This window comes from Miniopterus schreibersii (assembly GCF_964146895.1).
Source record: "Miniopterus schreibersii genome assembly, chromosome: 2".
In the NCBI taxonomy this organism is placed as follows: Eukaryota; Metazoa; Chordata; class Mammalia; order Chiroptera; family Miniopteridae; genus Miniopterus; species Miniopterus schreibersii.
This window is the reverse complement of record NC_138102.1, coordinates 79,957,440-79,980,988: the sequence shown is the minus strand read 5'-3', so window position 1 is coordinate 79,980,988 and position 23,549 is coordinate 79,957,440. Positions and strand designations below refer to the sequence as shown.

Sequence of the window (23,549 nt, the reverse complement as noted above, 5' to 3'; positions counted from 1 at the left end):
CAGCTCTACAACTTTTGTATGTATTATTTTACCGTGAACTGGCATTTATTTATACATTAAAATTTAGTGGAAAATATAAGCAGTGGGTAACCATAGTTTATTTTAGGTTGAACTCCCACCACCTGATCTTGGACCAAGTTCTGCACTAAATCAGACACTCATGTTGCTGCGTGAAGTTTTGGCATCTCATGATTCTTCAGTTATACCACTAGATGCCCGTCAAGCTGATTTTGTGCAGGTATGTTGTAAATTTTTTTTTAATTATTGCTTATTACTCCTCTATTGTAAATTCTGTTGAAATTCTGGTATTTTATGACATATATTTTGACAAACTCTCCCATTGATTTTTCCTTCAAATATAAATCAGCTCTCTTTAATTTAAAAAGTATTCATTCAGTGATACTCATTTTAAAAACTATTCTGATTATTATACCATTTAATTTTTTTTTCTTATGTGATTCTGTAAGTTGGCCCCCTTCAAATTAGTTTGGCATTCATTCAGAAGTGCCATTAACCCAGGCCTGTATCACTCATTGGGAATGAAAGAATAAATTTTATTTTATTTTTCATTTGCAGGTTTTATCTTGTGTCCTGGATCCTCTCCTTCAGATGTGTACTGTATCAGCCAGCAATTTAGGCACAGCTGACATGGCAACTTTCATGGTGAATTCACTATATATGATGAAGACAACATTAGCTCTATTTGAATTTACTGACAGACGTTTGGAAATGCTACAGTTTCAGGTTAATTCTGCCATAAAATGATTGTTTACTGTGATGGAATCTTTTTCTATATGTCATCTCAGTTACTAGCTTTGTGCCCTAATTCCTATAAATCCTTTGTTATAGTCTGATGGAAGGCCACACACACATGTACACACACACACACACACACACACACACACACACACATTCACTATTTTAGTTTTGTTTTGGAGAAGTCAGAATATGTAATGGGTAAGATAGTATATTCAAACCACAGTATGTGGTGGTAGAATGAAGCTTTTCTGATTAATTTGAACAATTATTCTATATGCAGATTTCAGTTTCTGAACTGTAAATAATAATATGGTATGTTTTTTAAGCTGTGAGGTTAGTCCAAAATGTGTTATAAAGGACAGATACATTTTTATCTGTGTGTAAACCAGTGTTAGGCAAAACGTTACAATTAGTTATACCAATCACTCTCTTCCTTAAACCAAATGGTATCACTTAGGAGATTGTAAAATGGCTAAAACAAAACCTTATAGAAAATTTACCAGATACTTGGGTTCTGATTTTGAAATAGTGATTTTCCGTAGCTGTAATTTTTTTTAAAATGCTGAATGTTGTGTTATCACAAGTATATAAACAGTTTGGCAGTGGCTATAGTAAAAATTCATTTGTAAAGTTTTGGGGTTTTCTGAGGAAAGAGTGTGATCCATCTAAATTTGTGATATTTTCTATTTAAAAAGAAACATAATGAAGTATGATTAATTTTTCTTTCCTGCATAACATTTTTATATAGAATTAATAAAATTCTTTTAAAAACTTAGTTTTTCCTGTATTTATCACTAATTCAACTCCAAATTCTTCCTGTTGTCTAAATCTTTTTCAAGATATATAGGTATATCAGGTGTTCATCAATCTGTTTTATCACCAATTACCTGCATTTCTTAAATATCCATAGACATTTTTTTGCATTTCAAGAGAACAGGCACCACTGTATAAGTGCTTATTAAGTGTGCACTTGCATTATTCTTATTGATAGACAGTTGGCTGGTACTAGTGGCATGGACCAGCTCATAGACAGTGTGTGAAAGGATTATATAAGTATGTGGATACTAGAAGACATGGTTTATTAGGCCCCGCAAAGTAGCAGTTTACCTTGTTAAGTAAAAGATCCTTGATTTTCAGACCTTTTCTATTAATCCTGCTAATTTTCTTCTACACTTACTAAGCTTCCTTTAGTATATGTATCTTTTAATATATCTTTATTGATTTCAGAGAGAAGAAAGGACAGGGAGAGAGAGAGAGATAGAAACATCAATAATGAGAGAGTCATTGATTGGCTGCCTCCTGCACGCCCCCGACTGGGGATGGAGCCCAGCAACCCAGGCATGTGCCCTGACCGGGAATTGAACCCCGATTGCCTGGATCCTAGGTTGATGCTCAACCACTGAGCCATGCCCGACTGGGCCTTCCTTTAGTATTTCAAGTGAGAAGTCTCGGCTAGTTTGTTTCTCTTTTGTTTGTGGTAATCTGTTTTATCCATTTGGAAGCTTGTAAGGATTTCCTTTGAGTTCAGATATTTCCTCAGGATATTTTTTGGTATATGTCTTTTCCCCTTATTTTTATCTTCAACTTTTCAGAGCTATTTCAATCTGAAGATTCAACCCTTTCTTTTGCTCAATAAAGTTTTCTGTTATCTTTAATTATTACTTCTCCATCTGTTACTTTTTATATTCTGACGCTCCTGTCCTTATTTGGCTTTATCTCTTGAATCTTTCTTCTAATTTCTTTTTAAACCTCTTCACTGTAACCTATTTCTCTGATGTTTATTCTGTGTTACTTTTCTTCAATTTTTCCTTCAGATACTAATTTGGTTCTAATCAGTAACTCTTTCATTAAATGTTACATTTGTACATCTTGTTTTTCTTGGATTTCCAATAAGTCTAGTAAATACGGACTCTGATTTTACTTTTTTGGGTATTCACTTAAAAAAGTAAAATTAGAGCCCGTACTTACTAGACTTATTGGAAAATTACTTAAAAGTACTCTGTCTTTCAATAGTGTTACCCCAAGAAGAGATACCTGTTCTGATTATTCAGATGAGTGTCCTCTTAAAACCTACTCACCTCTTTTAAACAGTTGTAAGTTTTTTATGGGGAAGGGCTCAGCTATTGAAGTTACTTAGACAATGGCAAATATTCAGATAGTAACAGCACAGTTAGTAGTGTACAGTGTCATTGGCAAACAAAATGGTAAAACTTACGGAACTTTCTGGGGAGGAGTAGAAGGAAGACCTCCATACTCTCAGGCCTGTACTAAGTAAAATAAGGGAGCAGCAGACTTCTTCCTACTAGGGAATACTTCAAACCTGTAGGGTGATTCTCTTCTGTGGCTTCTGCCTACATTAGTGTTAGATGGCTTCCCAAAGAGCACAAAGCAGATGAGCACATACAAGTAATTTCTGCTAGCTGAGTCTTAGGCAGTTCTTGAATCTGATATCTTTGACCAAATGTCATTTGGGTCAACTCTCCCCTGTTGTCCCAATACCTACTTTCTCCTCAGGAGAACTTACAGCCCCAATGGGATTTACTTCAGGTTTTTCCAGATGGCATATTTGATTGATGGAGTCAGTCCAGCAAGTTGGGAAGGTGAGGGAGTGAGGAGGTTAAGAATATCAGGCCCTTATCTTCCCAGAATTCTTACTAAGCGTTTTAGTTTACATTGTTGTTTGTTAGTGTGTGTGTTTGTTTTTCTTTTGCTTATTACTGGCTTTTAAAAGAGCTGAGAAGCAACTCAAAATTTTTGAAATCCTTTTTGATTATCATCTTTGAAAGTAAGATTTTCTCTCCTTTTTGAAGAAGGACTTCCTCTTTAGGGGAAGGAAGAGCCTTTGTTACAGAAGCAGTCCCTGTGGCCGATAGTCTGGTGTTAGAGCCACTTCAAGGAACAGCCCCACGGTGAAGAACTAAGACTGCAGGTAGTCTTCTACTCTCCTCAGTCTCATATCTCTTTTGAAATATTTTCTTTTTATTGTGTTTTATTTTAGATTGAAGCACATTTGGACACACTTATAAATGAGCAAGCTTCTTATGTTTTAACTAGAGCAGGATTGAGTTACATCTATAACACCATACAGCAGCATAAACCTGAACAGGTAAGCACGTGGATGTTCCTAATTAGAGAAATATATCAGTTCAGAGTATGCGTTCTAGAGCTAGACTCTGGTTTGAATCTTGGCTCTGCCACTTTAGAGCTATTTTTCACTCAGAAAATGACGTATCCCTCTGTTTCCTCTTCTGTAGTTTGGAGGATGTGTTTCATAGGGTTATTCTAGGATTAAGTGAGATAATACATGTATAGTTCTTAGATGATTACCTGAGTGCCCCAAACTATGAACTATCCTTTTTATCACAGATAGTTTGGGTTAAAAGTAATGAAAATATACAAAAATTCATATAAAGTATATAAAGAGTATTCATTCTGGGAATTTTTTTAGGGTCCTATATCTCTTTCAGTTAATTGAACATGTACATTACTATATAAATAGCAGCCATTCCTTTCTTAATTTAGCAAATCATGATATATTACTTTGGAAAGGTAAATACTTCTGGGACCAGCATATCATCATGTTAAGTAATAGAACTCCAGTAGAACTAGAAAAAGGAGTGATAGAAACCCTTGAAAACCAGGTAAGCATCTTTCTTTAAAAAGCAAATAACTCTTTTAAATGACATCTACATGAAGACTATTTTATATTCCAGGAATTCTTAAATGAAGCTGTCAAAAATCACAAGTTCTAAATTTTTTCTTTTGATAAAGTAGAAAGCAAATTTCTATCAGAAGGAACCAATTCTGCTGTTTTTATACTATCTAAAATTATCAGTTAAACCCATAAAGCCTCCATGTCTCATTGCCATTTTCTAAGTGCCTAATTGCCTTTTTTTTTTGCTTATAAATAAATCTGAGATATCCTGATTTTTCCATTGTTAATAAACATATGTGCTTTTTACTCCCTCCAACAACTATTATTGAGTGCCTTTTTGCTACTTATAAAAAAATGAACAAATCATTGTCCCTACTCTAATTGAGGTTGAAGAGATGATACTTGAGTTCTTTAGAAATAAGCTAAATCTCCAAATGTGGGCAGTTCACTAATGGACTATGTTTTATAAATGAACAAAAATGCATAGCATGTTTTTTACATCTTGTTTCTTTTTCTTTTTCTGTTTATTTTTATTTTAGGGTTCTTTAGCTAATTTTCCCAACCTAGATTCTGTGGCACTGAAGGCTGCAATGGTAAGTGCATAATAAAGCATTTCAATATAGTTTTCCTTATGGAACATTATTCTTTTTAAATTTTTATTTTAATTTCATTTTTCAATTACAGTTTACATTCAGTATTATTTTGTATTAGTTTCAGGTGTACAGCATAGCGAACAGACAGTCATATACTTTACAAAATGATCCACCTGTCATGATACATAGTTATTACAATATATTCCCTATGCTGTACTTTACATCCCCATGACTGTTTTGTAACTACCAATTTGTACTTCTTAATACCTTCACCTTTTTCAACCATCCCCTCAATATCCTTCCTTTCTGACAACCAGCAGTCTGTTTTCTGTATCTTTGAGTCTGTTCCTGTTTTGTTTGTTCATTTATTTTATTCTTTAGATTCCATGTATGAGTGAAATCATATGATATTTGTTGTTTTCTGTCTGACTTATCTCACTTAGCATAACACTCTCTAAATCCCTCCATTTTGTTGCAAATTTTAAGATTTTGTTCTTTTTTATGGCCAAGTAATATACCACAACTTTTTTATCCATTTGGGTTGCTTCTGTGTCTTGGCTATTGTAAATAACACTGAAATGAACATAGGGGTGCATATATTCTTTTGAATTAGTGTTTTATTTTTTTTCCATTATGTACCCAGAAGTGGAATCACTGGGTCACAAGGCAGTTCCATTTTTAAATTTTTGAGTAACCTCCATACTGTTTTCCATAGTGGCTGCACCAATCTGCATTCCCACCAACAGTGCAGAGGGTTCCCTTTTCTCCACATCCTCACCAACACTTGTTTTTTGTTGATTAATTGATAAGAACCATTCTGACAGAAGTGAGATGATATCTCATTGCAGTTTTAATTTGCTTTTCTCTAATTATTAGTGACATTGAACATTGGCTATCTGTATATTGTTAGTTTTGGAGAAGTGTCTGTTTTAGTCGTCTGCCTATTTTTAATTGGATTATGTGAGGTTTTTTGGTGTTGAGTGGTATGAGTTCTTCATAAATTTTGAATATTAATCCCTTATCAGAAATATGATAGGCAAATATCTTCTCCCATTCTCTTCATTTTGTTGATGGTTTCCTTTTCTGTGCAAAAACCTTTTAGTTTGATGTAGTTCCATTTGTTTATTTTTCCTTTTGTTTCCTTTTCTGGAGGAGATATGTTAAAAAAAGAATGCTAAGAGTAATGTCAGAGATTTTCTTTTTATTCTTCTAGGAGTTTTATGGTTTTGATTCTTACACTTAAGTCTTTAATCCATTTTGATTTTTCGTTATATGATGTAAGAAGGAGTCTAGCTTAATTTTTTTTTTTTTTTTGGCATATATCTGTTCAGTTTTCCCAGCACCACTTATTGAGCAGACTGTCTTTAACTCATTGTATGTTCTTGCCTTCTTTTTCAGGCATTTTTGGGTCACATAGGTGTGGGTTTATTTCTGACTCTGTCTGTTCTCTTCCACTTATCTGTGGCACTGTTTTTATGCCAGTACCATACTCTTTTGATTATAATAGCCTTGTACTATAGTTGTATATCAGGTGGCACATAAATTTTAGGATTATTTGTTCTAGATCTGTGAAAAACACCATTGGTATTTTGATGGAGATTGCATTGAATCTGTAGATTGCTTTGGTAGTATGGACATTTTAGCAATATTTATTCTTCCCATCCATGAGCACAGTATACATATGCTTACATTTATTTGTATCTTTTTCAGTTTCTTTCTTCAGTGTCTTATAATTTTTTGACTACAGGTCTTTGGCCTCCTTTGTTAGATTTATTCCTAGGTTTTTTTTTGTTTTTTGTTTTTGCAATTGTAAATGGGATTGTTTTCTTAGTTTCCCTTTCTGATAGTTCATTATTTGTGTATAAAATTTCAACCAATTTTTGAATATTTATTTAGCATGTTGCTACTTTACTGAACTTATTTATTAGTTCTAGTAGTTTTTTGATGGAATCTTTAGGGTTCTCTATATACAGTATCATATTATCTTCAAATAATGACAGTTTTACTTATTTCTTTCCAATTTGGATGCCTTTTATTTCTTTTTCTTATCTAATTGCTATGGCTAAGATTTTCAATACTATGTTGAATAACAGTGGGGAAAGTGATCTTAAAGGGAAACATTTTTAGTTTTTTCTTGTTTACTATGATGTTAGCTGTGGGTTTCTCATAATGGTCTTTATTATGTGGAGGTATTTTTTCTATATTTCCACTTTGCTGAGAGTTATTTTCCTAAATTAGTGCTGGAGTTTATCAAATGCTCTTTCTGGATCTACTCATAATCATGTGATTTTTAAACTTCGTTTTGTTTATGTGATGTGTCACCTTATGGATTTGTGGATATTGAACCAACCTTGAGTCCCTGGAATAAGTCCCATTTGATCATGGTGGGATCATCTCTATTATTGGATCCAGTGTGCTAGTATTTTGTTGAGGATTTTTGTATCTATATTCATGAGAAATATTGGCTTATAATTCTCTTTCTTTCTAGTGTTGTTATTTGGTTTTGGAATTAGGATAATGCTGGCCTCGTAAAATGAGCTTGATATTCTTCCCTCCCTCAAACTACTTTTTGGAATAGTTTGAGAAAGATGTTAGTTTTTCTCTGTATGTATGGTAAAATACACCTGTGAAGCCATCCATTCCAGACTTTTGTTTGTTGAGAGTGTTTTGTTTTTATCACAGCTTCTGTTTTGCTCATCTGTTCAGATTCTCTGATTCTTCCTGATTCAGATTTGGAAGATTGTATATTTCTAGGAATTTATCCATTTTTCCAGATTGCCCAGTTTTTTACATATAATTGTTCACATTACGTTTTTTATAATCCTTTGTATTTCTGTGGTTTCGGTTGTCATCTGTATTATTTTATTTCTGATTTTATTTACATGGCTTCTCCCTTTTTTTATTTTTATTTCTTGACAAGTCTGGTTAAAGGTTTATTAATCTTTTTTATCTTTTCAAAGAACCAACCAGCCTTTGGTTTAGTTGAAATTTCTTTGTATTATTTTTGGACTCAATTTTGTTTATTTTTACTCTGAACTTTATTATTTCCTTTCTACTCACTTAGGGCTTTGTTTGTTCTTTTTATAGTTTCTTTAGGTGTAACTTTAGATTATTTATTGGAGATTTTTCTTGTTTTTTGAGGTAGGCCTGTATAGCTATGAATTTCCCTTTTAGGACTGCTTTTTCTGTGTCCCATAGATTTTGAGTTTTAGAGTTTTTATTTTCATTTGTCTCAAGGCATTTTTTGATTTCTTTTTTTTCTAATTGTTAACACATTCCTTGTTAATAACATGTTATTTACCCTCCATGTGTTTGTGTGGTTTTTCTTTCAGATTATCTCTTGTTTTTTCAGATTATTTCTGTTTTCAAACCACTGTGTTAGAGAAGATACTGCACATGATTTCAATCTTTTAAAATTTATTGAAACTTCTTTTGTAGCTTAACGTGTGGTCTGTGCTGGAAAATGTTCCATGTGCACTTGAAAAGAATGTATATTCTACTGTTTTCATGTAAAATGCTCTGAGAATATCAATTAAATTAATATGGCCTAATGTGATATATATATTTATAAATTTATCTTTATTGTTGAAAGTATTACTGATGTCGCCTTTCCTGCTACCATTGATCCCCTCCACCCCCCATCTACCCATTCCTCAGGCCTTCTCCACACTATTTGTCTGTGTCCATGGGTTATGCATGTATGCGTATATAAGTTCTTTGATTAATCTCTCCCTACTCACTGCCCCAGCCCTTTCCCTCTGAGATTTGTCAGTCTGTTCCACACTTCTGTGTCTCTGGATTTGTTTTAATCATGTTTGTTTTGTTCATTATATTCCCCATGAGTGAGATCATATTATACTTGTCTTTCTCTGACTGGCTTATTTCGCTTAGCACAATAATCTCCAGGTCCATCCACGTTGTCCCAAGTGATAAGAGACCCTTCTTTTTTACAGCTGCATAGTATTTCATGGTGTAAATGTGCCACAGCTTCTTTATCCACACATCTACTGATGGGCACTTGGGCTGTTTCCAGATTTTAGCTATTGTAAATTGCACTGCTATGAAAATAGGGGTGCATGAGTTCTTTCTGATTGGTGTTTTGGGTTTCTTAGGATATATTCCTAGAAGTGAGATCACTGGGTCAAAAGGCAGTTCCGTATTTAATTTTTTGAGGAAACTCCATACTGTTTTCGATAGTGGCTGCACCAGTCTGTATTCCCACCAGCAATGTACCAGGGGTCCCTTTTCGCCACAACCTTGCCAGCAGTTGTCATTTGTTGACATGTAAATGGTAGCCATTCTGACAGGTGTGAGGTGATATCTCATTGTCATTTTTAATTTGCATCTCTCTGATGATTAGTGACTTTGAGCATTTTTTCACATATCCCTTGGCCATCTGTATATTCACTTTGGAGAAGTGTTTATTTAGATCCTTTGCCCATTTTTCAATTGGGTTTTCTTCCTTTTGTTAAGTTGTATGAGTTTCTTGTATATTTTGGATATTAACCCTTTGTCAGATGTCATTGGCAAATATGTTCTCCCATACAGTGGGATCTCTTTTCATTTTGGTGATGGTTTCTTTTACTGTGCAGAATCTTTTTATTTTGATGTAGTCCCACTTGTTTATTTTCTTCATTGTTTCCCTTGCCTTAGGAGATGCATCAGCAAACATACTGCTACGAGAGATGTCTGAGATTTTGCTGCCTACATTTTCTTCTAGGATTTTTATGTTTCACGACTTTCATGCCATTGTGATCTGAGAAGATGCTTGATATGATTTCAGTTTTCTTGAACTTGTAGAGACTTGTTTTGTGTCCTAACATGTGGTCAGTCTTTGAGAATGTCCCGTGTGCAGCGTTGGGGTGCAGTGTTCTGTAAATGTCAATTAATTCCATCTGATCTAGTGTGTTGTTTAGGATCACTGTTTTCTTGTTCACTTTTTATCTAGAAGATCTATCCAGTGAAGTTACTGGGGTGTTAAAGTCCCCTACTGTGACTATTTTGCTGGCAATCTCTTCCTTAAAGTCCTCCAGAAGTTTTTTTATATATTTAGGTGCTCCTATATTGGGTGCTTATATGCTTACCAGTGTTATATCCTCCTGTTGGTTTGATCCCTTTAGTTCTGTGTAGTGACCTTCATTGTCTCTTGTTATGGCTTTCATTTTGAAGTCTATTTTGTCAGATATGAGTATTGCTACCCCAGTTTTTTTTCATTTCCTTTTGTATGGAAAAAAATTTTTCACCCCTTCACTGTCATCCTGTGTGAGTCTTGTTCTGAGGTGGGTGTTCTGTAGACAGCATATATTTGGGTCATGTTTTCTTATCCATTTAGCTACTCTGTGTCTTTTTATTAGAGCATTTAATCCATTTACATTTAATATTATTGGTAGGTACTTATTTATTGCTGTATTAATTCTTTGTACCCCTGTTTCTCTCTCTATTTCTACTTTTTATAGCAGTTCCTTTAACATTTCCTGCAATGCTGGTTTGGTGGCAATAAACTCTTTTAACCTTTTTTGTCTGGGAAGCTCTTTATTTCTCCATTTATTTTGAATGAAATAAAATAAAGTAGTTATTCTTTATCAGTAGTTCTTCTTTCAGACCCTTGCTTTTCATTACCTGAATACTTCATGCCATTCCCTTCTGGCCTGTGGAGTTTCTGATGAGAAATCAGCTGATAGCCTTAAAGGAGCATACTTGTAGGCAAGAAATCACTTTTCTCTGGCTATCTTTAAGATTCTTTCTCTTGAATTTTTGGCATTTTAATTATGATGTGTCTATGTGTAGGCCTCTTTGGATTCCTCTTGCTTGGGACTCTTTGTGCCTCCTGATCTTGTGTTACTTTTTTCTTGACCAGGTTAGGGAAGTTTTCTGCCATTATTTCTTCAAACAGTTTCTCTATCCCTTGCTTACTTTCTTCCCCTCTGGCATTCCTATTACGGGAGCATTGTTATGTATTATGATGTTCTACAGCTTCCTTTACCTGTCCTGATTTTTATTTCTTTTTGGATCTCTGATTGAGTGATTTTTTTGTGCCCTGTCTTCTGATTCAATCCTCAGCTTCCTCTAATCTGCTGTTTATTCTTTCCAGTGTACTCTTTATTTCTGCTATGTCATTCTTCATTTTCTTAATTGTTTCCATGTCTTTTCTTATGCTGTTGAGCATTCTTACAATCAGTATTCTGAACTCTATGTCTGATAGATTGCTTATCTCCATTTCATTTAGCTCTTCTCAAGAATTCTCTTGTTCATTCATTTGCAGCTTGTTTTTTTTTTGTCTCCCCATTTTGGCTGCCTTTTTTAGTTGTTTCTATGTATTAGGTAGATCTGCTAGGACTCCCAGACTTTTGGAGAGTCTCTGGCGCATGCCAGTGTCACACGCTATTTGTGAGTGGCCTTGAGTACCCTAGTTGGAGCTATCAAAGATCCATAGCTTGTGGCTGTCTTAGCTGGGGCTGAGTGAGTTTGTAAAGGGCCAAGATGCACACCAAGGTCTACTTTTCCGTGTCCCACTTCCAGAAGCAGGTCTGGCAAATACTCAAAGCACATAGTGATTTACCTTTGCCTGTGGGCTGATTGTTACTTTGTAGGCTGATTGATAGTCTGAGTTTCTTAATGAGCCTCAGGCTGTAGACTGCAGCAAGGCATAAATTCCACTGGATGGTTCAAGAGGTTTCCCGACAGGGTGGGGCAGTTGCTTCCCCCTCCAGGCAAAAACCTCCTGGATGGAAAAGGTCTGCTTAAGAAATATGTCCTATTTATTATGGGGTAATAACTCAGCACAGGAATCCAGATAGCTGCCCTCCGAGTTCTTTTCTCAGCACCTCTGGGTTCTCCTTACACAGTTCTAGATCACTTTGCCCTCCCTGTGCCAGAGCCCAAGGTTAGTGGCTGCACATGAAATTTTCTTCATTGTTCCTTTAAGTGGGTGCCTGCATTTCAGCTGTCTCTCCCTGGCAGAGAGAAACCGTGCTGCTTTTTGCAGCCAAATGTTATATGGGCATCTTTCTCAGTTTTCGTGATCTGGGCTGGGGAACCCAACTTGGTGCTTAGACCTCCGAGTTATCATTGTGAACCCCCCACAGCTGAGATATCCCTTGAGAACTTCACCTGCTGACTGTGGGAGCTCAGCCTGCCCTCCTGGGCTCCCACACTTCTTACCAGTCTCTATGCAGTCTCCACTTTTCATCCTTGTTATGTAGGTTCTCTTCAGCTAGTCTTCAATTGATTATTCAGGATTTTTTTTCTCTATTTTAGTTGTATTCCAGTTTAGTCCTGGAAGAGTCTCACTGTATCTTCCACTTAATCTACCACCCTCTTGGAATCAAACCTAATGTGACATTTTAAGGCTCTCCTTTCCTTGGTGAGTTTCTGTCTGGAAGATTTATTCATTGATGTTAATGGGATATTAAAACCTTATATTATGACTGTATTAATGTTACTCTCTCTCTTTATGTCCATCAAAATTTTCTTTTATATATTCAGGTGCTTCTATATTGTGTCCACAAATATTTACAAGGGTTATATCCTCTTATTGGATTGATCCTTTTATTCTTCTTTGTCTCCTATTATAGCCTTTGTTTTAAAGTCTATTTTGTCTGATGTAAGTATTACTAACTGAGCTTTTTTTAGTTTTTATTTGCATGAAATATCTTTTTTTTATTCCTTTCCTTCAATTTGTGTGTCTTTCGATCTGAGTCGCTTCTCTTGTAGACAGCATATATATAGGTCTTGTTTTCTTACTCATTCAGCAACCCAATGTCTTTTGATTGGAGCATTTGCTTTATTATTTTATTTTTTAATCCTCACCCAAGGATATATTTTTCTTGACTTTAGAGAAAGAGGATGAGAAAGAGAGAGAAAGAGAGGGAAACAGAAACATCGATGTGAGAGAGAAACATCGATCAGTTGCCTCCCATAGGTGCCTTGACTGAGGATCGAACCTACAACCTAGGTATGTGCCCTGGCCCAGGATGGAACCCACAACCTTTTGGCGTATGGGATGACACTCCAACCGAGCCACCCAACTGGGGCTAAACCATTTACATTTAAAATCATTAGTGATAGGTACATATTTATTGCCATTTTATTACTTATGTTTATGTTCTTTTTTTCCCCTCTTCTTCTTAAAGAAATTTAACATTTCTTATGATAATAGTTTGTTGCTGATTAACTCCTTTAGCTTTTTCTTGTCTTAGAAGCCCTTTATTTCTCCTTCAATTTTAAATTATATCCTTGCTGGGTAGAGTAGTCTTGGTGGTAGATCCTTTTTCATATCATTTTGAATATTTTGTGGCAGTTCTTTCTGAACTTAAAAATTTCTGTTTAGATATCGCATGACAGTGTTATGCAAGCTCTCTTGTAGTTAACGAACCGTATTTCTTGTGCTGCTTTTTGAAACATCATTCTTAATTTTTTTCTATGTCTTTGGGTGATATTTTTAAATCTCTTGATATGCTGTATTCACATTGGCTCCAGTAATGATTGCACCTGTATCTATTCTACTAAGGAAGTCTGACCAAGACATACATTTGTAGTAATATTCTACTATACCCTAGTAGACTCTTTATTTCTATTTAGATTTTTTTCATTTTTAGAGTTTTACTTGTAACCTAATAATGGAGAAACAGAAGTGATGGACATGAAGAGGTTAGACTCTATATTATTCTAGACTTTCTACTTATTGTCAGTGATCTTTGGCTTTTAGTTTTTGAATTCTTCCTGAGGTGATACCTAAAATTGGATTCCAATTTTAAAATAACATATTACCCTTTAGTGTCACACTCAACCGATTCTCCACATTATTACTTTTCAAGTGAAGATCTTGCTAGCACATCCCTTTCTGTAAGACCACCACTTTTTGTAGCATGCTCATGTCTTAAGTATATTCTTTGCATGAACATATATTCCTCAATTGGATTATACTCATTTAGCTCTCACAGGATGATTCCCTTTGGAAGCTTTACAATAATAACACTGCTAGTAATAATACCAAATATGAATAATAACTGCCGTTAACTTTATTTAGCCTACTAAATGTTTTTCATGTGTTAACTCTTTAATCCTCCTAACAACCCCATTCAACCCAGTACTTATGCTCTTAACTACTATATTATATTGCCCATCCTAAGTGTTTAAATGCTCAAATATACTCATTACCAAAACAGTTTGACTTTAATAAATAGTTCTCTTAGGTGTCTTTTTTGATGCCAGGGCTTTCTTATCTATCACCTTACAGGTACAAATTTAACTGAAAATAAAGGGATAGGGCCAGTATACCTAACAATTGCTAGGAACGCCTAGCTGACGATACTAATATTAGACAAGGTAGAGTTTGAAAACGCTAAATAGGATGAATAAGGAACATTATGTCATGATAAAAGATATATATAGAAGTAACAGTTATAACCTCTGTATGTGAATTATAAAATCAAAACTTAGAAATGCAAAACATTTGACTCTAAAACATTCAAATAAAAATAAATGAAAATGAATACATTTTAGACTTATTTAAAAAGATAAGTTTCTTAAAAAGTTAAATATACAGTTGCTATATTACCCAGTAATTCCACTTTAAGGTATTTACCTTCCAAAAATGAGCTCATATGTCTACACAAAGATAAGCAACCATAGTTAGTGCTCAATAAATGTGTTTCCTCCCTGTTTCTTCTACCCAACACATATCCAGTCCATAATATAAACCCATAAAATATATTTAAATCCCTTACAAATTCTTATTTGCCTTATTTTTTAACTTTGAAAATAATTCTTCTTTTAATCCTCACCTGAGGATATGTTTTTATTGACTTTTTAGAGAGAGAGAGAGAAACATTGATTAGTTGCCTCCTGTACACACCCTGACCAGGGCTCAAACCCACAGACTAGAAACGTGCCTTGACTGGAATGGAACCTACAGCCTCTTGGTGTACAGGAGAATGCTCCAACCAACTGAGCCACTCAGCCAGGGCGAGAATAATTATCTTGAATATCTTATGTGTCATTAAAGAAACAAAATCTTGATTGAGTTTTATATGTGATCTTTCATTTTATATATAACTGTCTGTTGCCTCCACTTGGATGTTTCAAAGACACTTCAGTTCATCATCTCTAAAACTGAACTCTTCTAACTCTTCCTATTCCACCCCCAATCCCAGATTCTTCCAAGTGTTCTTAACTCACAATGGTAAGAGCATCTATCTATTTATTATTTCAACAGTTATTGACCAAGTATCTACTGTTTTCTAGGCAACATACTAAGAATTGGGATGAAAAGAGATATGATTTAGTAAAGGATGCAGCCATTACACAACTAAATAAACATCTAAACTATACAATTATGAGTTGTGATAATACTGTGAATTAAATTATACAGATCCAAAATCTGGGAGTCAGTCCCTTCATCCTATCACTAACCAAATCTTGATAACTTTACTCTTTAATTCTCTCACATTTCTCTTGTCTTCATTTCCCTTATAGACTAAGATGCTGTAGTAGCTCCCTATTTGTTGTCCTTGCAACTACCATTACAATCTTTCATTACATTCTTTCTTGCTTTGGCCAGATTACTCCCTTACTTCAGTGGTTTCCTAGTGCTTTTATAGTCAGAATTAAAATCCTTTGAAAAAGCATGCAAGTTGAACATTAACTATTAGCTCTTCTCTTTCTCTCCTTAAGCCTTCATACATGCTATCCTTACTCCCTGAACTCCCACCACACACACGTACTTAATGTCTATTCTTGAGATCTTACTTAAAATCACCTTTCCTCAGAGATGCTTTTGCCAAACATACAGAATAGGTCAGTCCTTCCGATTTATGCTTTTATAGTACTTTGGTTTCTTCCTTCATAGCATTTAACACAATTTGTAAATACATATTTATTTACATTATTATTTGTTTACTACCCATCTTACTAGGCCACTAGCTCTTTGATGCTAGGGACTGTCCACTTTGACTCACCATTATATTTACATTACCTAATATAGTACCTTTGTAATAGTAGGTGTTTGATAAATATTAGTTGAGTGAATAAGTAACAAATACAATGGTTTAAAGAAAGTAAAGTAGACTTAAAATCTGATGACTTTACTTTTTGTTAAAATTGCTCAAAAGCTTGGTGAGGGAAATGAAGATTAATGGCTAAGGTTCAGAATTTTAAAAGCAGGTATTGCTGGATATTGACTACTTTAAAAAGTTGACACTTTTAGGGAGTTTAGTTAGAATTTTTAAGGAAATAACTTATCATTTTGATCACAAATAACTTGTTATTTGGAATATGGGATTTTGCCTAAGATTTAACCCTTAAAAGATAATATAGGGAAGCAGAGGCAGGTGGGGGTCAGGAGAGATTAACCCCTGGGAACTTATATGCATATATGCGTAACCCATGGACACAGACAATAGTGAGGTGAAGGCCTACACAAGGGGCAGGTGTGGAGTGTAGGGGTCAATGCAGGAAAAGAAGGGGACATCTGTAATACTTTCAGCAATAAAGATAAATTTAAAAGAAAGATATGGTGATATATTTGAGATGTCTGTTAGGAAATATATGCAGTTTGTTTTACATTTCTCTGTTTCATTTAGGTTCAGTTTGATCGTTATCTATCAGCACCAGACAACCTGTTAATGCCACAGATTAACTTCCTTCTAAGTGCCACAGTGAAGTAAGTATATTTTGGTCCCAATTAGTCGGTAAAGATTCACATATTTTTAAATATCAAGCACATTTCTTTGAAAAAAAATTATTTTCATGAATAGGAGACTTACCATTGAAGATCTGTAGTTCTTAACCTTTTTTTCTGCCTCAGCACCTCTAAGAGATTTGTACTTATTCCTTGCATGTATGTAATTCCAAAATCTCTATTTAGTGAATGATTTTTTAAATGAACATGAATATAATTGGAGCTGTGTAGCCATAATACCACGTTCCCTTATATTAACAAACATGTCAGAATGACATGGAATAGTCATTGTGCCATGCAGATAAGCTACTTTATAGACTGTTTTGGACCTATGCCATTTCTGTAGATATATTATAAAAATGTTCAGTACTGTATATTTATCAGGAATGTGTTCAGGACAAAGAACTGTATACATTAAAACATTAAGATATCACAGTTAGAAGAAACTGAGAAATAATACTGTCTGAGTTTCTTGATTTAAAAAAAAAGTTAACACATCATAATTGTCCACAAGTAAGAAATTAGGCCACAGCTGTCCTTTTATTTTTTCTTTTCTTTTCATTCAACCAGCTGTGTATTAAGTGCTTTCTTTATAGCAGGCATTCAGGATTAAGATTTAAAAGACAGTTGCACTGTCTCCATGGAGATTATAATATAATGGGTCTATTAGGTGAATAAATATTTATATTAAAAGGTACACTAAGGAAAGAACTGTTGAACTTGAAGAAAATACTTCGAATATCTAAAAGGATAGAGTGGCACAGAGGTGGTGCACTGCACTTGTTTTCTGTTGTTCTAGAGTAGGCTTATGGCAATAAATAAAGTAAGGAGACAGATTTTGCCTCAACATGCGGAAGAATTTAATATTGGTTAGAATTGGCTGAAAATGGCATGGTCCATTTTTCTGTAAGACATAGGGAAGTACCGTATTAGGTGTGGTTAGAGTAAATTATTTTAATTTTTTAAATTTTATATATTATTCTAAAATATTTCATACTATCTACATAACCAGAATTCTGAGGACCTGAGAAAAGAAACTCTGCTTTGCCATGGCTCAAATTGTTTGTGTGTCATTCTTAAATTATTTAATTTTTTCATATATATATATATATATATATATAGATAGATAGATAGATATTTCAAATATATCTTTTATTGATTTCAGAGAGAGGAAAGGAGAGGGAAACAGACAGAAATGTCAATGATGAGAGTCATTGATCGGCTGCAGCCCGCAACCCGGGCATGTGCCCTGACTGGGAATCGAACCCTGATCGCCTGGATTCTAGGTCGATGCTCAATAGCTGAGCCACGCCCGGCCGGGCAATTACTTAATTTTTGAACAAAATACATTTAATTATTTTAGATTTAGCCATATTTCAGTATGTAGTATGTGAATGTTGAGTTGTTTGAAGCATCAGTAAATATAAAATATATAAACTATACCATTTTCTTTTCATAATGTAATGATTGAGGGGAAATTTTAATATATTTTAAAGATTGGCATATAGCCCAGATGCCATAAAGGAAAAAATGTACAAATTTGGCTCCTTAACATTTTAAACATTTTTATAGAGATAGGCAATATAAACTAAGTTAAAATACAAAAAATAATATGGAATAATATTTGCAAATTACGTAACAGACAGTTATCCTTAATGTAGAGCGAGATCCTACAAACCAGTACAAAACTGTAGAAAAACAGGTATCAACCCGGCTGGCATGACTCAGCAGTTGGGCATCAACTTATGATCTAGGAGATCAAGGTTTGATTCCCAGTCAGGGCACATGCCCGGGTTGCGGGCTCAATCCCTCCCTAGTCGGGGGTGCAGGAGGCAGCCGATCAATGATGACTCTCTCATCATTGATGTTTCTGTCTCTCTCTCCCCCTCTCCCTCTCTCTGAAATCAATAAAGATACATTTTTTAAAAAAAAAGACATATCCTTAAGCTCAGGGATATCTCTCTTTTAAAATATATTGTTCAATTACAGTTGGCATACAATATTATATTAGTTTCAATGTACAACATAGTGATTACACATTTATATACCTTATGAACTGATATTCCCTACAAGTCTAGTACCCATCTGACAGCATACATAGTTATTAGAATATTATTAACTATATTACCTATATGCTGTACTTCACCTCTCCATGGTTATTTTTATAATGGACAGTTTGTCCATCTTAATCCCTTTCACCTTTTTCACCCATCTCGGAGGTTCTCCTTCCATTAGGTGACCATCAGTTTATTTTCTGCATCTATGAGTTTGTTTCTATTTTGCTTGTTGATTTATTATTTTTTTAGTTTCTACATATAAGTGAATGATATGATACTTGTTTTTCTCTGTCTGTGTTGTTGCACACCTGGGAATATTTCATTCTTCTTTATGGCTGAGTAATATTCTACTGTATTTATTTGCCACTTTTTATTCAGTCATCTATTGATGGACACTTAGGTTGCTTCCTTATCTTGGCTATTGTAAATAATGCTGCAAAGAATATAGGGATGCATATTTCTTTTCAAATTAGCGTTTTGGGTTTCTTTGGATAGATACCCAAAAGTGGAATTGCTGGGTCATATGGTAGGTAGTTCTATTTTTAAATTTTCAAGGAACCTCCATACTATTTTTTGTGTGTGCCAGCATCAATTTATAACCCTACCAACAGTGCACAGGGGTTCACTTTTCTCCACATTCTTGCCAACATTTGTTTGTTGATTTATTAATGATGGCCATTCTCACAGATATGAGGTGATATCTCATTGTGGTTTTAATTTGCATTTCTGTCATGATTAGTGATGTTGAGCATCTTTTCATATGTCTCGTGGCCACCTGTATACCCTTTGAAGAAATATCTATTCAGGCCCTTTGCCCTATTTTTAATTGGATTGTTTGTCTTTTTGGTGTTGTATGAGTTACTTAGATATTTTGGATATTAACCCCTTATCAGGTGTATCTTTTGCATGTGTCTGTGCAGTTTTTCCAACACTATTTATTGAAGAAACTGTCTTTATCTTATTGTATATTTTTGCCTCCTTTGTCAAAGATTGTTTGACTATGTAGGCTTATTTCTGGCTTCTCTATTATGTTCCATTGATCTTTGTATTTGTTTTTATGCCAGTACATGCTGCTTTGATTACTATAGCCTAATTTGATACCAGACAGTATGATACCTCCTACTTTGTTCTTCTTTCTCCAGATTGCCTTGACTGTTCTGGGTCTTTTGTGATTTTGTATAAGTTTTAGGATTATTTGCTCTAGTTCTGTGAAAAATGATATTTGGTATTTTGATTGCATTGAATCTGTAGATTACTTTGAATAGTATGGACATTTTAATGATGCTAATTCTTCTTATCCATGAGCACGGTATTTCATTTATTTGTGTCTTCTTTAATTTCTTTCTTCAATGTCTTATAGTTTTCCAAGTACAGGTCTTTTAACCTCCTTGGTTAAATTTATTCCTATGTATTTTTTATGCAATTGTAGATGGGATTGTTTCCTTAATTTCTCTTTCTGATAGTTTGTTATTGGTGTATAAAAGTGCAACTGTTCTCTGAATATTAATTTTGTATCCTGCTACTTAACCAAATTCATTTCTTATTCTAATAGTTTTGTGGGTGGAGTCTTTAGGATTCTTTATATATTGTATCCTATCATTTGCAAATAATGACAGTTTTACTTCTTCCTTTCCAAATTGGATGCATTTTACTTTTTCTTGTCTGGCTACTCTATGACTTCTAACTATGTTGAATAAAAGTGGTGAAAGTGGACATCCTTATCTGATTTCTGATCTTAAGGAAAACACTTTTAGCTTTTCACTTTTGTGTATGATGTTGGCTGTAGGTTTGTCATATGTGGTTTTTATTATGTTGAGAGTATGTTCTTTTTATTCTCACTTTGCTAAAAGTTTTATCATCAATGGATGCTGTGTTTTAGCAAATGCTTTTCCTCATCTGTTGATATGAGCCACGTGATTTTTATCTTTTATTTTATATATGTGGTGTATTGTGTTAATTGATTTGTTGATATTGAACCATTCTTGCATCCCAGGAATAAATTCCACTTAATTATGGTATGTGATCTTTTTAATGTATTGCAGAATTCAGTTTGCTAACATTTTTTTGAGAATTTTTGCATCTATTTTCATCGGGGATATTGGCCTGTAATTTTCTTTTGTTTTATAATGTCTTTATCTGGTTTTGGAATCAGAGTAATGCTGCTAGCCTCATAATATGAGCTTGGGAGCCTTCTCTCTTCTTGAATTTTTTGTAATAGTTTGAGAATGATAGGTAATAGTTCTTTGAATGTATGGTAAAATTAACCTGTGATGCCATTCATTCCAGAACTTTTATTTGTTGGGAGTTTTTTTCATTAGTGATTTCATTTTTTTAGTAGTAATTGATTTGTTCGGATTTTTGCTTTCTTCCAGACACAATGTTGAAAATTCGTCTGTTTCTAAGAATTTCTCCATTTTTCTCTGGGTTGTCCAATTTGTTGGCATATAATTGTTCATAGTATTTCCATCTAATCCTTTGTATTTCTGTGGTGCCATTTGTCACTTCTCTTTCATTTATGATTTATTTATTTTGTCTCTTTTTTTCTTGATGAGTCTAGCTAAAGGTTTATCAATTTTGTTTATCTTTTCAAAGAATGAGATCTTGGTTTTATGATTTTTTTCTTTTTTTGTTGTTGTTTCTATTTTGTTTATTTCCACTGTGATCTCTATTATTTTCTTCCTTCTGCTCACTCTAGGCTTTCTTTGTCCTTTTTTCCTAGTTCCTTTAGGTGTAAGGTTAGATTTTTTATTTGAGATTTTTCTTGTTTCTTGAAAGAAAGCCTTCTTGCTATGAATCCTTCTCTTAGAACTGCTTTGGCTATGTTTCATAGATTCTGGGTCATTGTGTTTTTATTTTTATTTGTCTCAAGGTACCTTTTGATTCCTTCCATGATCTTGTTAACCCATTTATTTTTAAGTAGCATGTTATTTAGTCTGCACATGTTTGTTTGATTTGCAGAGTTTTTTTCCTAATTGATTTTCACTTTGATACCATTATGATCAGAAAAGATGCTTGATATGATTTCAGTCTTTTTAAATTTATTGAGACTTGATTTGTGGCCTAATATGTGGTTTCTCCTGGAAAATATACCATGTGCTCTTGAAAAGAATATATACTCTGCTTTGTTGGGGAGAAATGTTTTAAAATATCAGTTAAGGCCATCTGTTCTAATGTGTCATCTAAGGCCACTGTTTCCTTTTTGATTTTCTGTCTGATCTATTTATTGATGTCAATGGGGTGGGTGTTCAAGTCTCCTACTATGATTGGATTAATGTCACCTATTATTGTTGATCTCTCCCTTTATTTCTGCTTTATATGTTTATTTTCTTCTCTGTTGGGTGTATAGATATTTTCATGAGTTATATCCTTTTGTTGGATTAATCCCTTTGTCATTATTAAATGCCTTTATTTGTCTCGTTACAGACTTTATTTTAAAGTCTGTTTACCTACCTATTACTATCCAGCCTTTTTTGTTTCTATTTGCATGAACTATCTTCTTCCAAGGAATACCTCTTAATAGAATTTTTTCTTCCTTAATATTTATAAGAATTTAAAATAATTTTTAGCTAACAGGGGTATTAAGCACTTTATATGGTTCTACCTGAATTTTTAATCTGCGAACTCAGATTTTTAAAACTTAAATTATATTTCAAATCAAATGTTTGTCTTCTTTTACTGAAGATATATTTTAACTTTATGTTTACTTTTATTGTCCCATTGTTTAATAGTAATAATGCGAATGTGAATTTTGTTATTAAAAAAGTCAAATGAACATAGATTTTGTAGTACATTATTTTAAAATATAAACTTTTAAATTAGTATTTTGGTTTTATAATATGTACCTAATCTCCTGTTATAAATTCTTACCAATTATAATGACCTATAAAATTCAAGATATGTGTATAGTTTATATAAATAATAACAGTGCAACTAATAATTAGTCATTGGTTAGTATTATTTAACTATTCCTTTTACATTCAGAAAATATCTAAAATGTTATTTGCAAAGTGTTTTAAGGTAGTAAAGCACTAAAAGAAACAAACAAAAATTATCTAAAATGCTGATAGATAAAATAGAATGTTAAAAAGCATTTATCCAAAGAAGGGAAGAAGAACAGGTGAGACAGATGACAGCCTTGTAAGTAACTATGTAAACTACAATTAAAAGTCAGAGCTAGTTAGAGTGGATGAAAAACAAGGCCCATCTGTCTGCTATCTATTAAAAAATCCACTATGAATATAAAGACACAGGTTGTTTAAAAGTAAAAGGATGGTAAAAGATATACCATGCAATATTAATCATAATAAAGCTAAAATAGCTCTATTAATATCAGAAAACTTAGACTGCAGACAGATAATAATATGAAAAATAAAGAGGGGCATTTCACATTAATAATAGGGTCAATTCATTGAGAAGATATAATAGTAAATATGTGCATTTAATAGCAGAGTTTCAAAAACATGCAGTATAAGCTTACAGAATTGAGAAGAAATAGATACATTGATAGTTTATAGATAGATTAACAATCTTTTGTCAGTAATGGATAGAAAAAAGGTAGACAGAAAACTAGGATAGTGCAAAAGAACTGAACAGTGCCACCAATCAGTTCATCCCTATAGAATGAGATAGAATACCACCCACAACTATAGAAAATAACATTCCTTTCAAGTACATATAAAACATTCACCAAGCTAATGTAAGAATGAACAGAAAAGAAATAAGAAAGCCACTAGTGGATGTTCCCATCTACAAACAAGATATGTCTGTTTATTTCAGAATTTCCTTTTATAATTTTCAATAAAATT

At 33.7% G+C, this 23,549-nt stretch overlaps 1 protein-coding gene across 3 annotated transcripts in view; it reads left to right on the top strand.

The window, feature by feature from the left end:
* Positions 1-23,549, top strand: part of COG6 (component of oligomeric golgi complex 6) — a 91,671-nt gene that overhangs the window by 59,931 nt on the left and 8,191 nt on the right. Inside the window, exons 14-19 of one of the 3 annotated variants that reach the window (XM_081128420.1) lie at positions 107-238; positions 577-744; positions 3,758-3,865; positions 4,954-5,007; positions 15,162-15,190; positions 16,590-16,669. In XM_081128420.1, coding sequence (XP_080984546.1) covers positions 107-238; positions 577-744; positions 3,758-3,865; positions 4,954-5,007; positions 15,162-15,190; positions 16,590-16,632 — 534 coding nt within the window. In that variant the 3' untranslated portion in view covers positions 16,633-16,669. Of the gene's footprint in view, positions 1-106; positions 239-576; positions 745-3,757; positions 3,866-4,953; positions 5,008-9,660; positions 9,811-15,161; positions 15,191-16,589; positions 16,670-23,549 lie in introns of those variants that run through there. The other 2 variants (XM_081128418.1, XM_081128419.1) reach the window with 2 other exon arrangements.